General features: G+C 30.5%; 2 protein-coding genes across 3 annotated transcripts in view; one reads left to right on the plus strand and one right to left on the minus strand.

The window, feature by feature from the left end:
• LOC145259149 (ATP-dependent DNA helicase DDX11-like) overlaps nt 1-17548 on the minus strand; it is a 310336-nt gene extending 292788 nt beyond the window's left edge. The window contains exons 1-2 of one of the 2 annotated variants that reach the window (XM_080116856.1): nt 17423-17548; nt 8971-9098 (exon numbers count right to left, since the gene is read on the minus strand). In XM_080116856.1, the coding sequence (XP_079972982.1) occupies nt 8971-9097 (127 nt within the window). In that variant the 5' untranslated portion in view covers nt 9098; nt 17423-17548. Of the gene's footprint in view, nt 1-8970; nt 9099-17422 lie in introns of those variants that run through there. The other variant, XM_080116857.1, reaches the window with a different exon arrangement.
• The window catches only part of LOC145259150 (protein SDA1 homolog), a 167055-nt gene that overhangs the window by 3206 nt on the left and 140003 nt on the right, over nt 1-23846 (plus strand). Inside the window, exon 2 of the mRNA XM_080116859.1 lies at nt 17900-18057. Coding sequence (XP_079972985.1) covers nt 17968-18057 — 90 coding nt within the window. The 5' untranslated portion in view covers nt 17900-17967. The remainder of the gene's footprint in view (nt 1-17899; nt 18058-23846) is intronic.

The raw sequence follows: 23846 nt of genomic DNA on the forward strand, positions 1-23846 counted from the left end.
CAAACTTCTACGTTTATCATCAACAGATTTTCATTTATTATTACTTTTTATTATTACTTTTTATTTTTACTACTATCACAACTATGTTGGGCATTGGGACAGCACTCTCACCAATAATTCCTCGCTACAAAGGCATCTACAAAGTTGTGGCTAGCCTATGCCCCCACTCCAGGGGCTCAACGCTATGGATGGATTGATTACTACTATGTCATCATGATAACCATATCCGGTTTAACATCTATTTTACATTCTGCTAAGCCTGGTTTGTTACCTCGAACAGTGTATCCTTTTATTCCATCTTTTTTTCACGCTTCATGAAATGGTGCTGCTCACAGTACTTTTTCCTGGCTTCACAAAGTAGAAACACTGACTTTGAAATCTAGTGGGAAATATCCTTTTCTCTTCCCTACAGCCTTTTTCTCATAGAAAAGACATTATTATATCGTTATTCTCATGGAAGGTGCTCGACTGAACTCCAATCTCTGGAGGGTTTTCTGTAAAACATTCATAACAAAAAACTTGTCTAGCTACAACAGCTAATTTTCCTTTCTTCCTGTGCACTTAAAATTATATGAAACTTTCAAAAAATTTCTTTTCAAGAACATTTGTGAAACATTATACCACGGGGCTGCTTCCCAGCTGACTACAACATAGTCATATTGAAGGCCAATGTAAACAAATTCTTGTTAAGCTATTCTTTTAAATAATAATAATTCTACCTGGTCTCAGGCATCATTACCAATCTTCCCAAACTCATTAATCCTCATCCATCATTGGCCTTTGGGACTTGATAAGTGATGGCTCATGAATAAAAAGTGAATCTGCTAACTGAAAGTTTCAGCACCAGGTCTCTTGCAATAATTTGCATTTCAAACTGAATGCCTTTCACAATAAAAAAAAAATTTGCATTTCAAACTGCATTCGTTTCGCAATGGAAAAAATAATTCACATTTTAAACTGCACACCTTTCGCAACATAAAAAATACTGAAAAATAATTCACATTTAAAACTGCATTCATTTTGCAATGAAAAAAATAATTCACATTTCAAACTGCATTCATTTCGCAATGAAAAAAATAGTTTACATTTCAAACTGCATTTATTTCGCAATGAAAAAAAATAATTTGCATTTCAAACTGCACACCTTTTACAATAGAAAAAAAAATTTCATTTCAAACGGAATGCCTTTTACAACAGTTTCATGGAATGATATATTTTCCCCTTTTGATATGAAGAAATTAAGATTTATTACACAAAAGATAATATTAATTATCCGAATAATAACATATAATAAAAATAAATTATAATAAAAATAATTAATAACATTATTATTAATTATAACAAAATAAAAATACTTAACATATTATATAATAATAATAAAATAATAAATTATTTAATTAAAAGGAAATAACAATAAAAGATTATATAAAATAATGTAAAAAGTATTACTTAAGAATTTGAATCTAAAACGTTTTTTCTTAGCGTCTCTGGAGACTTTCAAAAGATAGAACAAAAAAATATTCTTTTTTGTTCTTTCTGGAACCTTCTCTAGCGATAACTATAAATAGCGAATGATCGTTATTTTTAACTCAGTTATAACTAGGCACCGCCAAAACTGGGGGGGGGCAGGTCAGTACTTTTTGACGGACCGTCTTTTTAAAAATCTACCAAAAATCAGGTAATTATCCGATCAATACGAAATTTTCAGCGATTATTAGGAGAAGAATGAACTTTATAACAGTGTACTTATTTTTCATAAACGATATTTATATATATATTTTTTTTTGCTTACAAAACCCCCCCTTGTTTTGAAGTGGGAACAAATATGCTTAAAATAATCATCTGAGACTGAAATCAACATATTGTGTTGTAAGGGACAGAATTATAGATTCAAAAAAAAAAAAAAAATTGTTTGCATACCTTATTTTGACGTCTGAATATCAGAACTTCGATTGTGTTTAATTATCCCGCTTTTGAGTTTTGAAGTGTGAAATTCGGTGAATATGTTAAGTAAAATAATTAATTTAAGTTAAGCAAAACAAAAAAAAAATTTTTTTAATATTTATACGAAAAAAGCTATTTTAAAATTTTTGATAAATAAATTAACAATTTTTTTTTAGCGAGCCGAATAATGCATGACCATTATTAAACAGGGCATGCTTTGAATAATCGATACCAAAAAAAAAAATTCGATAAATATTGTGCCTTTTGTGTTAAAAATAGCATCTTTTTTTTCGATCCCGTTTGAAAACGTTTGCCGCCTTTGACTATGGTGGACCAAACGCGCTGAAATAATTTTTTTTTATTCTGCTTTAAATTGCCCCCCCCCCATTTTGGGGAGTCTGGCCCCCACACACATACACATTAAAAACCAAACGCATACAAATGGTCACCCATCTGGTACTGGCCAGCCTCAGCTTAATAATACATTGAAATTTTCGTCACTGAAAAATAAGTTTTTTTTGGCCTGTTTGGTCTTCCATAGTTTGCTTTTTATCAGACGAAAACGTAAACAGAGTCGATCTGAACTCTACGTCAACGCGAATATCTGGTTACCTATATGAATAAGTGGAATTATTTGAAATTCAGGTACTTATATTATAATATTTTTGCATATTCTCTTAGAAAATCATCCTAAATCTTAGTTAGACAATAAATAAATTAATTAATTATTTCAAAAACCCTTTTTTTTAAATATTTAAGTACGTTTTTTGTGCAAGACAAAAAATGTCAATTGTTAACTTTTTGGGAAAATTTAACATTTAAAATTGAATTAAAAATAGTAGAAAAAGTTTTACATTATTCTGTTTTCTATATGATAAAATTCAGGGTTTTATCTTTCTGAAAAAAAAAAGTTACTCAGAAATAATGGATTTTAATAAACGTAATTTCGTTTTAAAAAACAACAACAACTTGATTTTGCGGCCATTTTTGGCGGTGCCTAGTTATAACACAACGTTTGGACGCAAGTGGGAGGCGACCAATTTATTATAACTCTGACCGAAAGAAAAACACAAGAAAACTCGAGTCGTTAAAATAACCAATAATCCAAACAAGATACAGAGAAGAAATCTCTTTCCTCAACAAACTGGTTAATATAGATTTTTATGAATTATATTTGACCAAGAGCATGTATGTCTAAAAGATAACAAAAAAAAAAAATATTACTTAAAAACCTTTTCATCTATCAAAAGGGAAATAACCGGAAAACAGAGTTATCCCCCTTATACTATAGATAATAAACACCTGATTGAAATTCATTTTATTTACTATTTTTAATTTTGCTTTTCTTTGTCTTGGTTAATAAAAATTTCTTTTTCTTTTAAAATTATCTTTTTTTACTCTTTTATTTTTTATTGATTATGTTTGCAGTGTTCCGATACACTTAGGAAAAAACGCAACAAACAGAAAAAAATAATTTGCATTTTAAACTGCATGACTTTACACAATGGAATAAGTGATTTCATTTCAAACTGCATTGGTTTTGCAACAGAAAAAATAATTTACATTTGAAACTGCATTTGTTTCGCAATGGGTAAAATAATTTGCATTTCAAACTGCACACCTTCCACAACTGAAAAAATAATTTGCATTAAAAACTGCACACCTTACACAACAGAAAAATATATTACATTTCAAACTGCATTCGTTTTGCAATGGAAAAAATAACTTAATTTTAAACTGCATTTCTTTCACTAAGGAAGAAATAATTTCTATTTACAACTGCAATCGTTTAGCAACAGAAAATATAATTTCAAACTGCACACTTTTTACAACAGAAAAATAATTTCATTTAAAACTGAATGCTTTTTGCAACAGAAAAAATAATTTGCTTTAAAAACTGCACACCTTACACAACAGAAAAATAATTTACATTTCAAACTGCACACCTTTTGCAACGTTAAAAATAATTTACTTTTCAAACTGCATTCGTTTCTCAAGAGATAAAATAATTTTCATTTTAAACTGCATTCAGTTAGCAAGGGAAAAAATAATTTACATTTAAACTGCATTCGTTTTGCAACGGAAAAATAATTTAACTTTCCAACTGCACGCCTTTTGCAATGATAAAAAATAATTTACATTTACAACTGCACACCTTTCGCAATGGAAATAATAATTTACATTTCAAAATGCATTTATGCTACAATGGAAAAAATAATGTGTGATATATATCACACGGCATTCATTTCACAAAAAAAAAAAAATAATTTACACATTTCAAATGCACACATATCGCAACAGAAAAAAAAAATTCCATTACAAACTGCATTCGTTTCACAACAGAAAAAATAATTTGCAGTTACAATTGAATTCATTTTGTAATAAAAAAAATTTACATTTAAAACTGCACACCTTTCGCAACATAAATAATTTACATTTCAAACAGTACACCTTTCGCAATGAAAAAAATTATTGCATTTCAAACAGCACACCTGCAACAGAAAATATAATTTATATTTAAAAACTTTTCACAACGAAAAAAGTAATTTACATTTCAAACTGCAATTTTTTTATTTAAAACTTGTGCAACAGAAAACATTTATGCCTTATGCAACCGAAAAAAAAATTTACATTTTAAACTGCATGCCTTTTGCAATGAAAATAATATTTTGCATTTCAAACTGCATGCCTTTCACAACAGAGAAAGTAATTTACATTTCAAACTGCATTTGCTTCGTAACAGGAAGAATAATTTGCATTTCTAACTGCACACTATTCGCAATGGAAAAAATGATTTGTATTTCAAACTGCATTCAGTTTGAAATGGAAAAATAATTCAGATTTAAACTGCATTCATTTTGCAATAATAAAAAATAATTTACATTTACAACTGCACACCTTCCACAATGGAAATAATGCATTCATTTTGCAATAATAAAAAATAATTTACATTTACAACTGCACACCTTCCACAATGGAAATAATGTATTCATTTTGCAATAATAAAAAATAATTTACATTTACAACTGCACACCTTCCACAATGGAAATAATTCATTCATTTTGCAATAATAAAAAATAATTTACATTTACAACTGCACACCTTTCACAATGGAAATAATTCATTCATTTTGCAATAATAAAAAATAATTTACATTTACAACTGCACACCTTCCACAATGGAAATAATGCATTCATTTTGCAATAATAAAAAATAATTTACATTTACAACTGCACACCTTCCACAATGGAAATAATGCATTCATTTTGCAATAATAAAAAATAATTTACATTTACAACTGCACACCTTCCACAATGGAAATAATGCATTCATTTTGCAATAATAAAAAATAATTTACATTTACAACTGCACACCTTCCACAATGGAAATAATGCATTCATTTTGCAATAATAAAAAATAATTTACATTTACAACTGCACACCTTCCACAATGGAAATAATGCATTCGTTTTGCAGCAGAAAAAATTATTTACATTTCAAACAGCATTCATTTCACAATGGAAAATATAATTTACCTTTCAATCTGCATACCTTTCACAACAGAAAAAATAATTCGCATTTTAAAATACATTTGTGCTGCAATAGAAAGAATAATTTATATTTCACACTGCATTCATTTCATAAAAGAAAAAATAATTTACATTTCAAATGCACACCCATTGCAACGGAAACAAAAAGTTTCCGTTACAAACTGAATTCCTTTCGCAACAGAAAAAATAATTTACATTTACAACTGAATTCATTTCATTCATGAGAAAATAATTTGCATTTACAACTGAATTCATTTTGCAATGAAAAAAAAAATTTGCATTTAAAACTGCACACCTTTTGCAATGGAAAAAATAATTTACATTTAAAACTGCACACCTTTTGCAATGGAAAAAATAATTTACATTTCAAACTGCACACCTTTCACAACGGAAAAAATGATTTGCATTTCAAACTGCACACCTGCAACGGAAAATATAATTTATATTTATAAACTTTTGCAACGAAAAAAATAATTTACATTTCAAATTGCAATTCAGGCGCAATGAAAAAAGACATTTTTATTTAAAACCGAATGTCTTGTGCAACAGAAAAAATAATTTGCATTTTAAACTGCCTGCCTTTCGCAATAATTTGCATTTCAAACTGTATTCCTTTCGCAACAGAGAAAATAATTTACATTTCAAACAGCATTTGCTTCGCAACAGGAAAAATAATTTGCATTTCTAACTGCACACCTTTTACAACGGAAAAAATAATTTACATTTCAAACTGCATACTTTTCACAACAGAAAAAATTTATTGCATTTCAAACTGCATGCCTTTTGAAACAGAAAAAATAATTTGCATTCCAAACTGCACACCTCTCGCAACAGAAAAAATAATTTCCATTTCAAATTCCATTTATTTAGCTACGGTAAAAATAATTTACATTTCAAACTGCAAACCTTTCACAATGGAAAAAATATTTTACATTTCAAACTGCATTCGTTTAGCACCAGAAAAAATAATTTCAAACTGAATTTATTTTGCAATGAAAAAAATAATTTACATTTTAAACTGCACACCATTAGCAACAGAAAAAATAATTTGTATTTAAAACTGCACGCTTTTCACAACGGAAAAAATAATTTGAATTTAAAACTGCATTCGTTTCGCAACAGGTTTAATTCACATTCCAAACTGTATTCATTTTGCAACAGAAAAATTAATTTACATTTCAAACTGCATTCGTTCTGCAATGGAAAATACAATTTACATTTACAACTGCACAACTTTACTGCAACAGAAAACGTAATTTACATTTCACCTTTCGCAATGATAAAAAATAATTTACATTTACAACTGCATACCTTTTACAATGGAAAAAATAATTTACATTTCAAACTGCATTCATTCCGCAACAGAAAAAAATATTTTAGATTTGAAATTGCTCACCTTTTGGGACAAAAGAAATAATTTGCATTTACAAATGCATTTGTGCTGCAACAAAGAAAATTATATTTCACACTGCACACCTTTCGCAATGGAAAAAATAATTTACATTACAAACTGCACAGTTTCCGCAATGGAAAAAAATAATTTACATTACAAACTGCACACCTTTCACAAGGGAAAAAAATATTTTACATTAGAAACTGCACACATTTCGTAAAGGAAAAAATAATTTACATTACAAACTGCACACCTTTCGCATCAGGAAAAATAATTTACATTTCAAACTGCACACCTTTCAAAAATTACACAATAATTTGCATTTAAAACTGCATGCTTGTCACAATGGAAAAAATAATTTGCATTAAAAACTGCATACCTTTTGCAATGGAAAAAATAATTTATATTTTCAAACAGCATTCATTTTGCAATGAAAAAAATAATTCGCATTTCAAACTACATTCATTTTGCAATGGAAAAGATAACTCACATTTCAAACTGTATAAATTTCATAATGGAAAAAATAATTTGCATTTTAAACTGCATTCGTTTCGCAATAGAAGAAATAATTTACTTTTAAAACTGCATTCATTTCACAACAGAAAAAATAATTTACATTTTAAACTGCATTCGTTTCACAACAGAAGAAATAATTTGCATTTTAAACTGCATTCGTTTCACAACAGAAAAAGTAATTTACTTTTCAAACTGCATTCGTTTCGCAACAGAAAAAATAATTTACATTTTAAACTGCATTCGTTTCGCAACAAAAGAAATAATTTCCTTTTCAAACTGCATTCGTTTCACAACAGAAAAAATAATTTACTTTCCTAACTGTATTCGTTTCGCTACAGAAAAAATAATTTACATTTTAAACTGCATTCGTTTCGCAGAAGAAATAATTTACTTTTCTAACTGCATTCGTTTCAAAACAGAAGAAATAATTTGTATTTTAAACTGCATTCGTTTCGCAACAAGAAATAATTAACATTTTAAACTGCATTTGTTTCGCAACAGAAAAAATAATCTGTATTTCAAACTGCATTCGTTTCGCAAGAGAAGAAATAATTTACATCTAAAACTGCATTCGTTTCACAACAGTAAAATAATTTACATTTCAAACTGCATTCGTTTTGCAACAAAGAAAATAATTTACATTTTAAACTGCATTCGTTTATCAACAGAAAAAATAATTTACATTTCAAACTGCATTCGTTTCACAACAGAAAAAATAATTTCCATTTCAAACTGCATTTGTTTCACAACAGAAAAAAATAATTTATTTTTCCAACTGCATTCGTTTCACAACAGAAAAAATAATTTACTTTTCAAACTGCATTTGTTTCACAACTGGAAAAGTAATTTACATTTCAAACTGCATTCGTTTCACAACAGAAAAAATAATTTACATTTCAAACTGCATTCGTTTCACAACAGAAAAAATAATTTACTTTTCAAACTGCATTCGTTTCACAACAGAAAAAATAATTTACATTTCAAACTGCATTCGTTTCACAACAGAAAAAATAATTTACATTTACAACTGCATTCGTTTCACAACAGAAAAAATAATTTACATTTCAAACTGCATTCGTTTTGCTACAGAAAAAATAATTTGCATTTTAAACTGCATGCCTTTCACTTTTTTGCAGAGATAACACCTCAAACAATAAATGTCAGGAGAGAACACATATGACGTTGAATAATCCCCATTTCCTTGTCATTACGTCAGTTCTATTATATGTCTACAACTCTGTGTATTCCTATCTAAATAGAAACATTAGCTCATCACGGACATTCCAGTTTGCAGTGTTAAGCCAATGACCAACAGTTAGCGACTTAGTCAACGGGAAGGACTACTACCACTCGATATCAAACTAAGAATAGAAAAAGATATAAATTTAATTCCTTTGTATTTTTCTTGTGACTATACGCTTTTTTATAACAGTTTTTGCCGCATTCTGAAGGATTTTAGACAAAGAGAAGCATGTGAAAAAGTGTTGTTCATTTTTTGCCATTTCCAAAACATTTAATAACAAAAGAATATAAAGAAAGTTGAACAAAAATGCTTGTAAATAATTACTTGCTGAAAATGTTGATGCTGTCTTTTTTTCTTGGATGTTATTCTTTTCTTGTGAGAAAACATCATTTGACAAAGAACAAAGAAGTTCATCGGTACCATCATCTGAGAAAGCATCCACATCAGCCATTCTGAAAGGAAGAGGTAAAAAAAAAATTATCCATTCAATGCAACTTTCTTAAAATCATGTAAACGTGTTATTTGTCAAAAAGACACAAATTCAACATAATTTTATATAACGGCAGCTCCAACTAATATTTACATATATATACTCCAATAAATATTTTTGGGATATTTTTAATTTCATCTCCATTTGGCCTTTTTTTACCTTGCCGAATCCTTTTTTTTTAACCTCACTTCTCCTATTCAAGGCATGTTTATCATTATGATCAAAAAACTACCCCTTCAGTCAACTGACTTGTATTTTTTCTATGTTACACTTTTAGGGGGGGGGGAATTCCACAAAAATCAATATGCAATAATCTAATAATGAGTTCGATCATTAAACAATGCTACCAGCTTAATATCCTATGTAAGTTAAATCATATCATTTGAAGCAAAGAATTAATCATTGTGATGTTGAAACTAATTAAGACTTGCCATATGGTAAATATGTCTAGACAAGTTTTCGCTAAAAAGTAAAGCCAACCAGAGGGTCAGGAGATCATCCCTTCATTCACAAATATGCAAAGAGAAATGATTCTGTCTAGACAAAGCAGAATCATTTCTTTTAGTTAACTCCTCAGATATCCTAGCACTGAAACTAATCCACAGTCTCTGCCAATTGCTTTGCCGTGATTGAATAATGTCTACTCTGCCATAAGCACTCAGACAGATATATGTATGGACTTGGAGTAAGATATTCATAACACCCTCTCCCCTGTTACAAATTTGTGAGGAAAAGAGTTGTCAGCCAAAGGAACACGCCAAATAAAAAGGTTGTGCAAATGCTGTGAGAGTGCTGTGGAATTCTTTTTTTTTTATTAGATTACAAGCTATTTCAACAAGAAAAGTTGAAGCAACCATGTCAATGGTCAGACTTTTGACATCATTAAATAAATTTTTTTAATAAATTAAAAGATTAAGTTATGATTTGAGCCAAACTTTTTGAGAGATGGTGTCATCAAGTTATGAAGAAGATTATATTACAAATCTAAACTCACTTTTTAAGAAATGGTGTCATCAAGTTATGAAGAAGATTATATTACCAATCTAAACTCACTTTTTAAGAAATGGTGTCATATTATGAAGTTTAATTACGATACGAGAGTCAAACTTTTTACAATTGGCATTAGCATGTTTTGGAGGATAGTTTATACAATTCAAGACTTGAATTTTTTTTAATTTGTCATCGTTATGGAGTGGATTAAATTATGATTAAAGTTGAATTTTTTGAAAATAGGAATCGCCATGCAATTTGAATCTGACTTTTAAATAATTGACATCATCTGGTTGTGTCAAGCCATGTGTTGAGAGCTAGCTGTGTCTGGCCGTATATCAAGGGCTAGCTGTGTCTAGCAATGTATCGAAGGTTAGTTTAGTCTGGTCATGTGTCAACGGCTACTTTGTCTAGCCGTGAGTTGAGAGCTAGCTCTCTTGCCATGTATCGAGGGCTAGTTTAGCCTGGCTATGTCTTAAGGGCTAGTTTAGTCTGGCCATGCAGTGAGGGTTAGTTTTGTCTGGCCATGCAGTGAGGGTTAGTTTAGTCTGACCATGTAGTGAGGGCTAGTAAAGCCTGGTTGTGTATGAAGCATTTAACATAAAAGATCTATATGATGTGAAATGATCTTTAAAAATCATAACGGCATGTGATGTTAAAATATAAATGCATTAATTTGCATATGAATGAATTAGCTGCGTTAAGAAGAATTGGGGAAAAAAGATCAAGTGTTTGGTAGTATAGAGAAAATGGCGAATTTAATAAGTCATGTGAATGCTGTTCATTTGAAATTGAGATAAAAATTAATTTTGGGTTTTTTAATGAAAATTCAATTTTACATCTTTTGATTTTCATTCTTATTCTGAAGAAGAGCCAAACTTGACAAATTAGAAAAGCGGAACAGGAAGTCAGGAACTAAATACATCATAATTTATCTCTGAATAGATTAATCAGCATCTTGTGCATCATAAGTTAATTGCTCGAGTCCGTAATAAATAGAGAAGTTGTCAATCACCTCAATAAAAACAAACTATTCAGCAACATGCAATATGGTTTCCATTCTGAGAGATCAACTGCCGATGGCTGATGGTAATATCACACAGGATTAGTGAATCTATTAATGATGTCTTCGTTTCTAGAGCAATAGCTCTTGACATATCTAAGGCATCTGATAGTGGCTGGCACAAAGGCGTACTTCATAAGGTTTTCAGTTATGGAATAGCTGGAGATGTCCTCTAAACTAGAAAATCCTTTCTCGCTGAAACGTTTATCCAAGTGGTCATTGATGGACAGAAATCTGAGGTCCACAGTGTTAATGCTAGCGTATCTCAGGGATCCATCCTGGGCCCAACCCTCTGATCTTCATTGACAAACTCCCAAACAACATTCTTTATTCTTTTGTCAACATCTAAGCAGCTATACTACCATTTACTGCAACACTTCAAAGGCTGAAAAAGATCAAGATCTTGCAGATACTGTCTCCCCCAACCTTGAGTGTGTAATACAATCGGATAAAAAAAAATGGCTAGTTGTGTTTAATACATCCAAAACAAAAAAGCTGTCTTTTCACCACCAATGCTCTGATGCCTGCTTTGCTTCTGTTGAAATGTACGGCTCTCACCTCGATGATGCACTTGGTTTGATACTTGTACAGTTTAATCAAGATATTAAAAATGAAAATATCGAAAAAAAGGTTATATTGTACGTATCCGTTTTGAACTGAAAATATCCGAAAAAAAATTTCACTTAATTTGATCGAGTAGTTTTTTTTTTTTACAGCGGAAAAACACGTTTTTATGACAGCACGTTGAAGGCAGACATCTTGAATTTAAAAAAATTTTTGTTTGGATTTTAGAAACGCCACGGGGAGATAACTCAGTTTAAAGTGCCGACACTCCTTCCCCATCTTTAATACTAGCTTTTCTTTCTAAAAATCAAACCTTTTGCTAGGTATCATAACAAATTGTTTTTTTTCTGTAAAACAAAAACTACTTGATGAAATTAAGTGAAATTGGGTTTGTATTACTGTACACATAGATTCGAAAAAGTTGTCAAAAAACAAATATATAACAAATAAATGTTATCAAAGGCAAGATAAGTTAGTTTTCTACCTAACTGGATATGTTTTTAGTGTTTTTATATAATGTAACATGTTTATTCAGCTCGAAAAGCATACAATATTTACCGATGTATTGGAAAATTGCATTTTTATTTTTTTGGAGAACTTCATTCCATAACGGATATGTACAATTTAAACTTTTTTTTCGATATTTTCATTTTTTAATGTCTTGATTAAACTGTAGAAGTACCCTTGGTTTCCACAAACTTCTGGGACTGACCTTTACCCCTGCCCTGAAATGAAAGACCTACATCAGATCCATTGCCAAAATTACTGGGAAAATGGTTGGGTCGTTCTATAGCAGTATCAGAAATCGTCAGTAAAAATTTGTGGTAAACACTGGAATATTTAGACTTACTGTCTTTCGAAGCTTATAACTTCTTGAAAAATGTAATTCAAACCATAATTTTTTTTTAATTAAAGGAGCAAAGACCAAAATTTAAAAAAATAACAGGTTTAATAGCAATTATGCAATATTTGTTTTTTTTTAATCGGTTTTCTTTAAAAAAGATTTAAAGAAAATCAATAAAATTTTACTTACTTCGATTATAAAAAATATATATAAATTCCAAAAATCACTTACCTATAAAAACTACTATTCGATGAGTGGTTCAATTATTCATTGTTAAGAATTTATCCATATTTATACTTATATTTCATGTCCTTTTTAAATAAAATACTTTTTTAAACAAGGATTAAAAAAAAAACATGAACTCAGATTTTTTTTTAACTGTTCAAATAAAGGGAGACAAGTCTGATTTTATTCGCCTTTATATTCCGGTGGCTTTAAAGGGACATAATTTATATCTCTTTTTATTGCATGCTGTAAACCAAAATTAGTATTTTGGTGCCTCTGTAGGTAAAAACTGAACACATTCACTTATAAGTTTTTGCCGGTAACAAAAAAGCCAGTCGACCGATTTTTTTATTTTTTTTTATTCTCTTAATGAAATACATGAGTTTTTGATTGATATATTTTGATACTTCTTTATCGAATGATTTTTTTTTTAATATCTAAAAGAAGAAAACATTGAATGAAATAGAAAAAAATTTTCGTAAGTGTCCGATATTTACTTGACATTAAGCATAACATAAGCTTCCACTTAAAAAAAAAAAAAAAAATCAATGTAGTTTAAAAAAAAGGTTTTACACTTTGGACTTTACAGGTAAATTTCCAAAAAACACTTATTTTTGTTGTTGTTGTTGTTGTTGTTGTTTTAAATTAGAATATTTTATTTATTGATCTTTTATCTTCAATTTGTGATATATAAAACTTTGGTGAGTAAATTAATTATTAAAATTTTAATAGACATTTCAAAATGGGGTGGGGGGTCTAAAATATTATATTTGGTTTATTGAAAAGAGCATAAAATTTCACATTGACCCTGAAAATATCGTAAAAATTGAACCAATAGAAAAATTTTGATAGATTTTTAGAGTTTAAAAATTGAAAAAAAAATTAACTCGGGGTTTGTTTTACGGTACACATAAATTCGAAAAAGTTGTCACAAAACAAATATAGAACAAATAAATGTTATCAAAGGCAAGATAAGTTACTTTTCTACCCAACTGGATATGTTTTTAGTGCTTATATTTAATGTAACATGTTTATTCAGCTCGAAAAACATACAGTGTTTACCGATGTATTGGAAAATTCAAACTGGCGGCCGACTCTCTCTCAGAGACGGTAAGTTTGGGAAAAGGAGTTATAAATAAAAAACCTGTCAAAATACTGTTAAAAACCCGCCGAATATATGTCAACCTATGTCACGGTAACATATATTGAACGAGTTTCTAACAGTATTTTGTCTGTTTTTTTATTTATAACTCATTTTCCCAAACTTACTGCCTCAAAGAGAGAGTCGGCCGCCATTTAAAATTTTCCAATACATCGGTAAACAGTGTTTTTCGAGCTGAATAAACGTGTTACACTAGATATAAACACTAAAAACATATCCAGTTGGGTAGAAAAGTAACTTCTTGCCTTTGATAACATTTATTTGTTATATATTTGGTTTTTTTTTTTTGTTTTTTTTTACAAAGGCATCACCACATTATCAAGGCCCAGAGGCCACTCAAGGATAAGGGTTAAAGAGTGTACAGTAGAAGTTGGTCAATATAGTAATCATTAGTAATGAAAATTTGGTAAATTTAATAACTTATATGGAACGGCTCATCAAGAACTTATTTACTTTAGACTTGAACACAACCATATTGTAGTCAGCCGGAAAGCAGGAAAACGGAAGACAATTCCACAGGCGTGCAGTTCTAAGAAAGAAGCTTTGTTCATGGAATCTATGTTTAGGTTTAGGCACAGATAAAGAGTGGGGGAAATTATTGATAGTGTTTACAGCTAGACGAGTGTTTCTTGTGAAAGTTTGGCGAGGGGGGACCATAGATTGAAGCTCAGTTGAACACTTTCCATGAAAATAACGATACATCAGAGACAAACTCGCAACATCTCTTCTGTGAGATAGAGGTTGTAAGGAGGAGAAAAGGACATCTACGAGGCTACGAAGTCTATTTTGAACTCTATCAAGGCAGGACAAGTCCTTTCTAGCAGCTCCTGCCCAGATGTGGCAACAGTATTCCATCCTTGGACGTACCTGGCTCTTATATAGATAGAGAATAGCATCAGCAGTGAGATATCTACTGGATCGATAGAAAGATCCCACCATTTTTCCAGCGGCCTTGGCAACAGATTTGATATACGTGTTCCATTTAAGATCAGGAGTAATGGTCAAACCCAGAAGCTTGTCAAAACTTGAGGCCTCCTGAAGACGAGAGCCATTCATTTCAATTGATGACAAATGTGGATTAAAATGTTGATGATGTAAAGAGAGAAGCTTGGTTTTAGATGCATTAAAAGTAACCAGCCACTCCTTTCCCCATTGTACTACATGCTCAAGATCAGAGGAGAGAGAATTGGAGAGTACTTGCTCGTTTACTGTCTTAGATGTGGTACCATAAATGGTAGTGTCGTCAGCATAAATGTCTACAAATGATGTAAGGATATGATTTGGAAGATCATTAATGTAGATCAGGAAAAGAGTTGGGCCCAGGATGGATCCCTGAGGGACACCGGCATTAATACTGAGAGCTTCTGATTTTTGCCCCTCAACTACTACTCTTATGAACCTATCAGAAAGAAATGATTTAATAATTGAGAAGACTTTTCCAGCTATACCATAGCTAGCGATCTTATGAAGTAAACCTTTATGCCCTACCCTATCAAAGGCTTTAGATATGTCAAGAGCAATTGCCCTAGAAAGATTGCCACCGTCGAGAGATTTGCTAATCCTATGCGATATAACTGTAAGGACATCTGCTGTAGATCTAGCAGAACGGAAACCATATTGAGTGTCACTAAGAAGGTTATTTTTGTTGAGATGTTTGATTACTTCTGTATTTAACACAGATTCTAGCAACTTACTCATGACGCACAGGAGACTTATTGGCCTGTACTGAGAGGGGGATGAGCGATCACCTGAATTCTTAAATACAGGGCATACTGATGAGATTTTCCAGGGAGATGGGAAACTATTCTCCTTAAGACAACGTTTAAACAGTTTTGTAAGTATGGGCGCTAGTTCAGGTTGAAGTTTTTTGAGTACTATAATTGGAATACCATCAGGGCCAGTTGCTTTACTGGAATCAAGGTTTTTGATTAGCTTGGCAACATCACGTACAGATATACGTATATCACATAGCGTGTTTTCTGATACAGGAGGAAATATTGGGGGTTGGCGGTCTTGGTCGCAAAGGGTAGAATTAGCTGCAAAGTTCTTGACAAAGAGTTTGGCTTTGTCTGATGCTGACGAGATTACCTCAGGTCCATTGATAATAGTTGGGATGGAGCACACGCTTCTGTTCAGGATTCTGTTTGCTATTTGCCAAAACTGGTGGGAACCAAGCCGCTGCTCAGCTACTTTGGACTTAACAGATTGAGCATACAACTCTCTTGCGTTCCTTATTACTTTCTTACAATGGTTGCTGGCAGTCCTGAAAACGGCTTTAGTTTCCATACATCTATTACGTTTGAAGCAGTGGAAAAAGTGATTTCTGTGCGCAATGGCAGCAGCACATTCTGGAGAGAACCATGGCTGGCTGTTAGGTTTTTGCTGAAACTTTTTAGAGGGTATGAAATGGTCAATACCTACAATTAACCATTCAGTTAGGTCTAATACTATAGAGGACACATCCTTTTTAAACATGGAATGCAGAGGTAGATCAGATATAAATGTACGGAAGCTATCCCAGTCAGCCTTAGTGTATCGATATACTGTACGATGAAGTGGTACGTCTGGGGACTTATTACATTTCATTTTTATCTTAATTGATACAACAGAGTGGTCGGAAGATCCAAGAGGCGACAGAACAGAAACTGAACATAGTTCAGGGCAAGTTGTGAGAAAAAGGTCTAGTCGGCTCGCATACTGGCCGTCATTATCGGGCACACGGGTAGGTTCCTGAACAATCTGAGTGAGGTCATAGGCAATGACAACTTTTTCGAATCTATGTGTACAGTAAAACAAACCCAGTATTTCACTCCCGAAATACGTCCTAAGATCATCTTAGGACGTATTTCGGGAGTGAAATACTGGGTTTGTTTTACTGATGAAGCAACAGTACTCCATCTTAGGCTAAGATGGACTCCATGGAGTACTGTTGCTTCATCTGGAGTGGGGGGGGGCACTGGGGCCCATAAAGCAACCTTCCTGCCTTGACAGAGTACAAAACCGTCTTCAAAATGTATGATGATGATGATGGTAAGTGTTCGACTGAGCTCCAATTGATGGTCTTACCCCGGAAAACATTCACAACAAATACTCGCCTATGTTTAGTTTCATGTGAGTGAGTCTGAGTCTTCCACTTAGATCTACCCAAGTTTCCATCGTGACTGATATTGTTTACCACCTACTTAACCCTTATCCTTGAGTGTCCTCCGGGCCTTGATACGTGGTGACCGCCAGAGTAAACAAAAAATAAAAGCAATTTGCTGCTGACTTTAAGTCGGATACTCTTCTGGTTTACCAAGAAAAGAAAACAAGAAACAAGGCGTGAACATAACATGTTAAAAAAATAACCTTAAAATTAAATAATAATGAAATTTTAAAAGAGTTTTTCAATGTTATTCTAGGCTAAAAGTGCGATATTAATTAACTAAATCTACTCACCCTTAAAATCAGCCAAACAAACCTTTTTCCTTGGTAAATTTAAAAGCAAAACAATGAAATGTTTTTCTTAATTGGCGCCACAAAGCGACGACTTTTGGAGTGTCGTAAAATACTTTATTTCATTTCAAAAGAAAACAAAAGAAAAATGTAATGGTCATTTTGGTTATTAAAGCAATAACTCAATCAAAATATAAAAATTATCGGTAATCTTCTTTTTATAAGGGAATGTACATTTTTATGTTTTTTTTAATTTTTTAATGCATGTGTAAACATTTTGACGGTGCAAAGTTTTATTTTAATCTGAAAAAAAAACCCACAAAAACAAACTTTAAATTATGCATAAATGTCATTATTGTTTTATTATCCTTGTCATAAAAGTACTAAAATAATTTGAAATAACGTCAATTAGATAATTAAAACTTTATTTGAATTGGTTTGAAAGTTGTTAATCATTTGCTTGTAATTTGTTTTTCAAAGGGTATTTTTCCCCCTTACACCGCCGTCTTCCAACAATCGACAACGTGTTTCTCATAAGTGAGATAAAAATGTCGTCGCGAAATCACAACCAGTTACCAAATAATTTACCGCAGTTACAGAATTTAATTAAACGAGATGCGGAATCCTACAAAGATGAAGTAAGTACTCGACTTTTGTGATGCTGATATATTTTGATGATCGCTGAAAATTCTTGATAAAGTATTTGCGTAATTGATTTCAACGCGTGCAGAAAAAAAACCAGTAAACACGTGGTGTGTGGTCGTTCATTTCAATAACTTTTTCTTCGTAAAAATTAACATCTATTTAAAAAAAAAAATCTATTGTATTGTCGAGATATACGTTTCATACAAGTTTTGTTTTGTTTGTTTAAAACATAGCTTTCTAAACATGCTTACCTTAATAATAAGCAACCATTTTTATTTTATAATAATAGACAATGCTCTAAATTAGCGTCGGTAAAAACTTCAGAAAAGGTTCAAATTCAAGCAAAAACAATGTGTATTTCTATAATTAATTTCGGCGTATATATATTTATTGTATATACACACACACGATAATGTGATACACACCAGCGACATTTTGTTGATCCCATTGATCGTTTGATCTACACAGAAAACACGTCAAAAGCGGAAGATTAAAAGACTGGTTTGTTTTACTATACACATAGATTCGAAAAAGTTGTCAAAAAACAAATATATAACAAATAAATGTTATCAAAGGCAAGATAAGGTACACTTAACTGGATAAGTTTTTTAGTGTTTTTATTCAATGTAAACTGTTTAATCAATGCGAAAAATGTACAGTGTTTATCGATATCTTTGAAAACGACAAATGGCAGCAATGTCCCTGAATACGTTAAGTAGGATCTACCAAATGATTGTGAAAAATGGAGCGCATGTTCCCGTGACGTCAGACTTGTGTTAACGATACGAACTATGGAAAAGCAGAAGCGACTTAATGATTTTTTAAAACTTTTGTTTATCTTCTTCAAACTGCAATTAATAATTAATATTTGTTATAATTTTGTTAGGTTTTTACACAGTTTAATGATTAATAATATAAACATTTGTATATTAAATATGGAATAAGGTGTGAGAAAAACAACCGCCATCTTTCTTTTCGGCCGGCTATACAGCTCTAGTAGCCGGTCTGTGATTGGTTTAAATTTGAATGTGTCAGGTGATTTGACTTGGCGCCTTTTTTGTATTCATGCATTTATTTTTCAGTTAAGAAAAACACGGGACGGGATAGACTCGACCAGCGATTCTCTCTCTAGGGAGCCAAGACAATTCCTTCATGGACACCAAACAGTCGGTGATCGAAGGACACTTCTCTACAAGCAGAGACAACTTATATTGCTGAATCTATTCAAATTAAGGATGACATTCTACAAATGTTCGCCATGTTATTATCCAAATATTGGATCTTCTCTCATTTCTTCTGGAGTCTCAAGGGGCTCACATTATGCCTGATTATAGGTGCCATCATCCACGCCGTGTTCTCCCTGATCATCATGGATCCTTCCAAAGGGACAATGAACTAACATTCCAACAATAGGAATTCGAACTAAAGGCTCCATGCGTATGGTAGCAAATCGGACCACCGTTTTGCAAAAGGGCTTACCAGAACCAAAGAACTTTCATTGCTGTTTTTTGTGAATAAATTTTGAGTTTGTAGAATTCATTTGTTATTGCAGGGAGGAAATTGAGTGTGTGGGAAAGAAATTTCTTACAACGGTTTTACTAAATATATACGAGTGTTAATTACCGGCTTCCATACTTTTGTTTGGTAAAAAGAGACAAACTATAAGGAAGGTCTCAAAATGCTTAATATTTGTGCAATAATATTTTCAAATCGGTTTTAATCTGACGATAAAATAGCTGACAAGAGCCATGTTTATATTAAAACTTAATATTAAAAAATTTAAACACAATTAATTAAAAATCTATGTTGTAACGGGACATTTTGAAATAATGGAATTCTAATCGTTTTAATCTTTTAAAAATTAATTAATTTTTAGGAAGTTTCTTTTTCTCAACTGATTATAATATATATTAATTAGAAAAACACTATTAAAAAAAACATAATGATATTAAATTTTTAAATTGCAATTCCAAGATAAGTTTTTGTTCAATATGTGTATTTAAATTTTTAAAAATTAAATATTTTTTACTTATTTGAACTAATACATAATAATTAGAAATTTTGATAGATTTAAATATATTTTGTTCAAATTTCAAAAAGAATAAATATGGGGGGGGGGATATGCACTGAAAAATGTATTTCCATTCATATATTTTGTGGAAAATGCATTTTATATGTAATTTCAAGTAATGGTGCAGATTGGCCTTTGTTTACAAAGCCATTTGACGGAAGTGACGTCCGACATATTTTTATCTACGGGTGGCCAAAACCGTATAAAATGAACCTTTTTATTTTTTTTAAATAAGTTTTATTCAAACTTGAACATAATGGACTGTTTGTTTTTTTTTATATTTATTAACTGTTTTATTCTTTTTATCAAACAAAAATAGAACTTTTATAATGACATATATATTATGGACTGTTTTTCAAACATCGAAATTTTAAAAAATTAAAAGACAAGGTGTTTTTTTTTTTCAATTAAATTATAAACTTTATTTGAACTTTTCAACAAACTTTTACAGACATAAAAAATAGGCGTTATAAATATTTTATAATCAATTTTTGTTAAAGTTTTTTCCATTTTTGTTTTTTTGGACATTTCTCATGTAGTTAATGAAACATCATAACAAAACCGTATCCAATACATGATATTCCACAACGAATTGTCTTGATTTATTTTAACTCAACAATTTTTTGCATACATAAAAATAGACTTTATAGATCTTTTATAATACAAAATTTCTTTAAAGAAAAAGTTGGGTTTTTTTTCATTGTTCATGTAGTTTACTACAGCATAAAAAAATCATATCCAATACATGATATTCCACAACGAATTGTCTTGATTTATTTTAGCTCTTTAACAATTTTTTGCATACATAAAAATAGACTTTATAGATCTTTTATAATACAAAATTTCTTTAAAGAAAAAGTTTTTTTTTTTTCATTGTTCATGTAGTTTACTACAGCATAAAAAAATCATATCCAATACATGATATTCCACAACGAATTGTCTTGATTTATTTTAACTCTTTAACAATTTTTTGCATACATAAAAATAGACTTTATAGATCTTTTATAATACAAAATTTCTTTAAAGAAAAAGTTGTTTTTTTTTCATTGTTCATGTAGTTTACTACAGCATAAAAAAATCATATCCAATACATGATATTCCACAACGAATTGTCTTGATTTATTTTAACTCTTTAACAATTTTTTGCATACATAAAAATAGACTTTATAGATCTTTTATAATACAAAATTTCTTTAAAGAAAAAGTTTTTTTTTTTTCAGTGTTCATGTAGTTTACTACAGCATCAAAAAATCATATCCAATACATGATATTCCACAACGAATTGTCTTGATTTATTTTAACTCTTTAACAATTTTTTGCATACATAAAAATAGACTTTATAGACCTTTTATAATACAAAATTTCTTTAAAGAAAAAGTTGGTTTTTTTTTCAGTGTTCATGTAGTTTACTACAGCATAAAAAAATCATATCCAATACATGATATTCCACAACGAATTGTCTTGATTTATTTTAACTCTTTAACAATTTTTTGCATACATAAAAATAGACCTTAAAGATCTTTTATAATACAAAATTTCTTTAAAGAAAAAGTTGGGTTTTTTTTCATTGTTCATGTAGTTTACTACAGCATAAAAAAATTGTATCCAATACATGATATTCCACAACGAATTGTCTTGATTTATTTTAACTCAACAATTTTTTGCATACATAAAAATAGACTTTATAGATCTTTTATAATACAAAATTTCTTTAAAGAAAAAGTTGGGTTTTTTTTCATTGTTCATGTAGTTTACTACAGCATAAAAAAATTGTATCCAATACATGATATTCCACAACGAATTGTCTTGATTTATTTTAGCTCTTTAACAATTTTTTGCATACATAAAAATAGACTTTATAGATCTTTTATAATACAAAATTTCTTTAAAGAAAAAGTTTTTTTTTTTTCATTGTTCATGTAGTTTACTACAGCATAAAAAAATCATATCCAATACATGATATTCCACAACGAATTGTCTTGATTTATTTTAACTCTTTAACAATTTTTTGCATACATAAAAATAGACTTTATAGATCTTTTATAATACAAAATTTCTTTAAAGAAAAAGTTGTTTTTTTTTCATTGTTCATGTAGTTTACTACAGCATAAAAAAATCATATCCAATACATGATATTCCACAACGAATTGTCTTGATTTATTTTAACTCTTTAACAATTTTTTGCATACATAAAAATAGACTTTATAGATCTTTTATAATACAAAATTTCTTTAAAGAAAAAGTTTTTTTTTTTTCAGTGTTCATGTAGTTTACTACAGCATCAAAAAATCATATCCAATACATGATATTCCACAACGAATTGTCTTGATTTATTTTAACTCTTTAACAATTTTTTGCATACATAAAAATAGACTTTATAGACCTTTTATAATACAAAATTTCTTTAAAGAAAAAGTTGGTTTTTTTTTCAGTGTTCATGTAGTTTACTACAGCATAAAAAAATCATATCCAATACATGATATTCCACAACGAATTGTCTTGATTTATTTTAACTCTTTAACAATTTTTTGCATACATAAAAATAGACCTTAAAGATCTTTTATAATACAAAATTTCTTTAAAGAAAAAGTTGGGTTTTTTTTCATTGTTCATGTAGTTTACTACAGCATAAAAAAATTGTATCCAATACATGATATTCCACAACGAATTGTCTTGATTTATTTTAACTCAACAATTTTTTGCATACATAAAAATAGACTTTATAGACCTTTTATAATACAAAATTTCTTTAAAGAAAAAGTTGGTTTTTTTTCATTGTTCATGTAGTTTACTACAGCATAAAAAAATTGTATCCAATACATGATATTCCCAAAATAATTGTCTTTGATTCGCCGCCAGAGGAATTCTTGTAGATGACTATTAAAGTTTGCATTACTAGTCCCCCTCATGGACCTGAATTTATTTTTACAAATACTCCAGCTATCTCTCACACGATTTGTGTGAATACTAGGGTCATTTGGATCCACAAAGTTATACCAGTGATTTACCACAGCATGGTTCGGTAATGCATTATAGGTGCGCCAACCATCTGTCACAATCCGTGTGCCTGGTTTCATATACTGTGCAATTATTGGCAATAGGGTTGCAGCATCTCTCGTCTCGACTGGCACCATCATTGTTAAGTTCGTTTCTCGTTCTACCATGCCAAGATCCCACTGACCTGGACGGAATCTTCCTCGGTGGTATTTCCTGTGCATGAATTTACTTTCATCAATTTCTACTGTTCGTTCAGGACCACCTAATTGTATTGGATTTTACAGCAGGGTCATCACGCATATATCGCAAATGAAATTATACCAGTCGACTACAGATTTTTTAGAGACGCCAGTTTCTTTGGAAACAGTCATTAGTGGTCCCCCAACGACCACCAATACAAAATTTGTATTAAGTCTTGTAGCTGTAAATGGCTACCTTCAAAGTAGGAACCAGCTCTAATATTTATTGCTTTTTTGCATTTGGGGCAAGACCAACAATAGCCGTCAATAAAGCGCCTTCCATTTCTATTTTGAAGAATCATGCTTCGACATGGGTCAGTACATTTTGGATGCGTGTGTTGGCCACGTCGTGCCAACCATTTCATGGTAATCAGTGTATTTGTGGAGGGCGTTTCTTTAATCACATCACTGAATATAATATTTAATGTTGCCAGTTCTATCACTGGCATTACTGCATTTGTTAATGTGTTCATAA

This window comes from Euprymna scolopes, chromosome 34 (assembly GCF_053919585.1).
Source record: "Euprymna scolopes isolate OS-2025 chromosome 34, ASM5391958v1, whole genome shotgun sequence".
Taxonomy (NCBI): Eukaryota; Metazoa; Mollusca; class Cephalopoda; order Sepiida; family Sepiolidae; genus Euprymna; species Euprymna scolopes.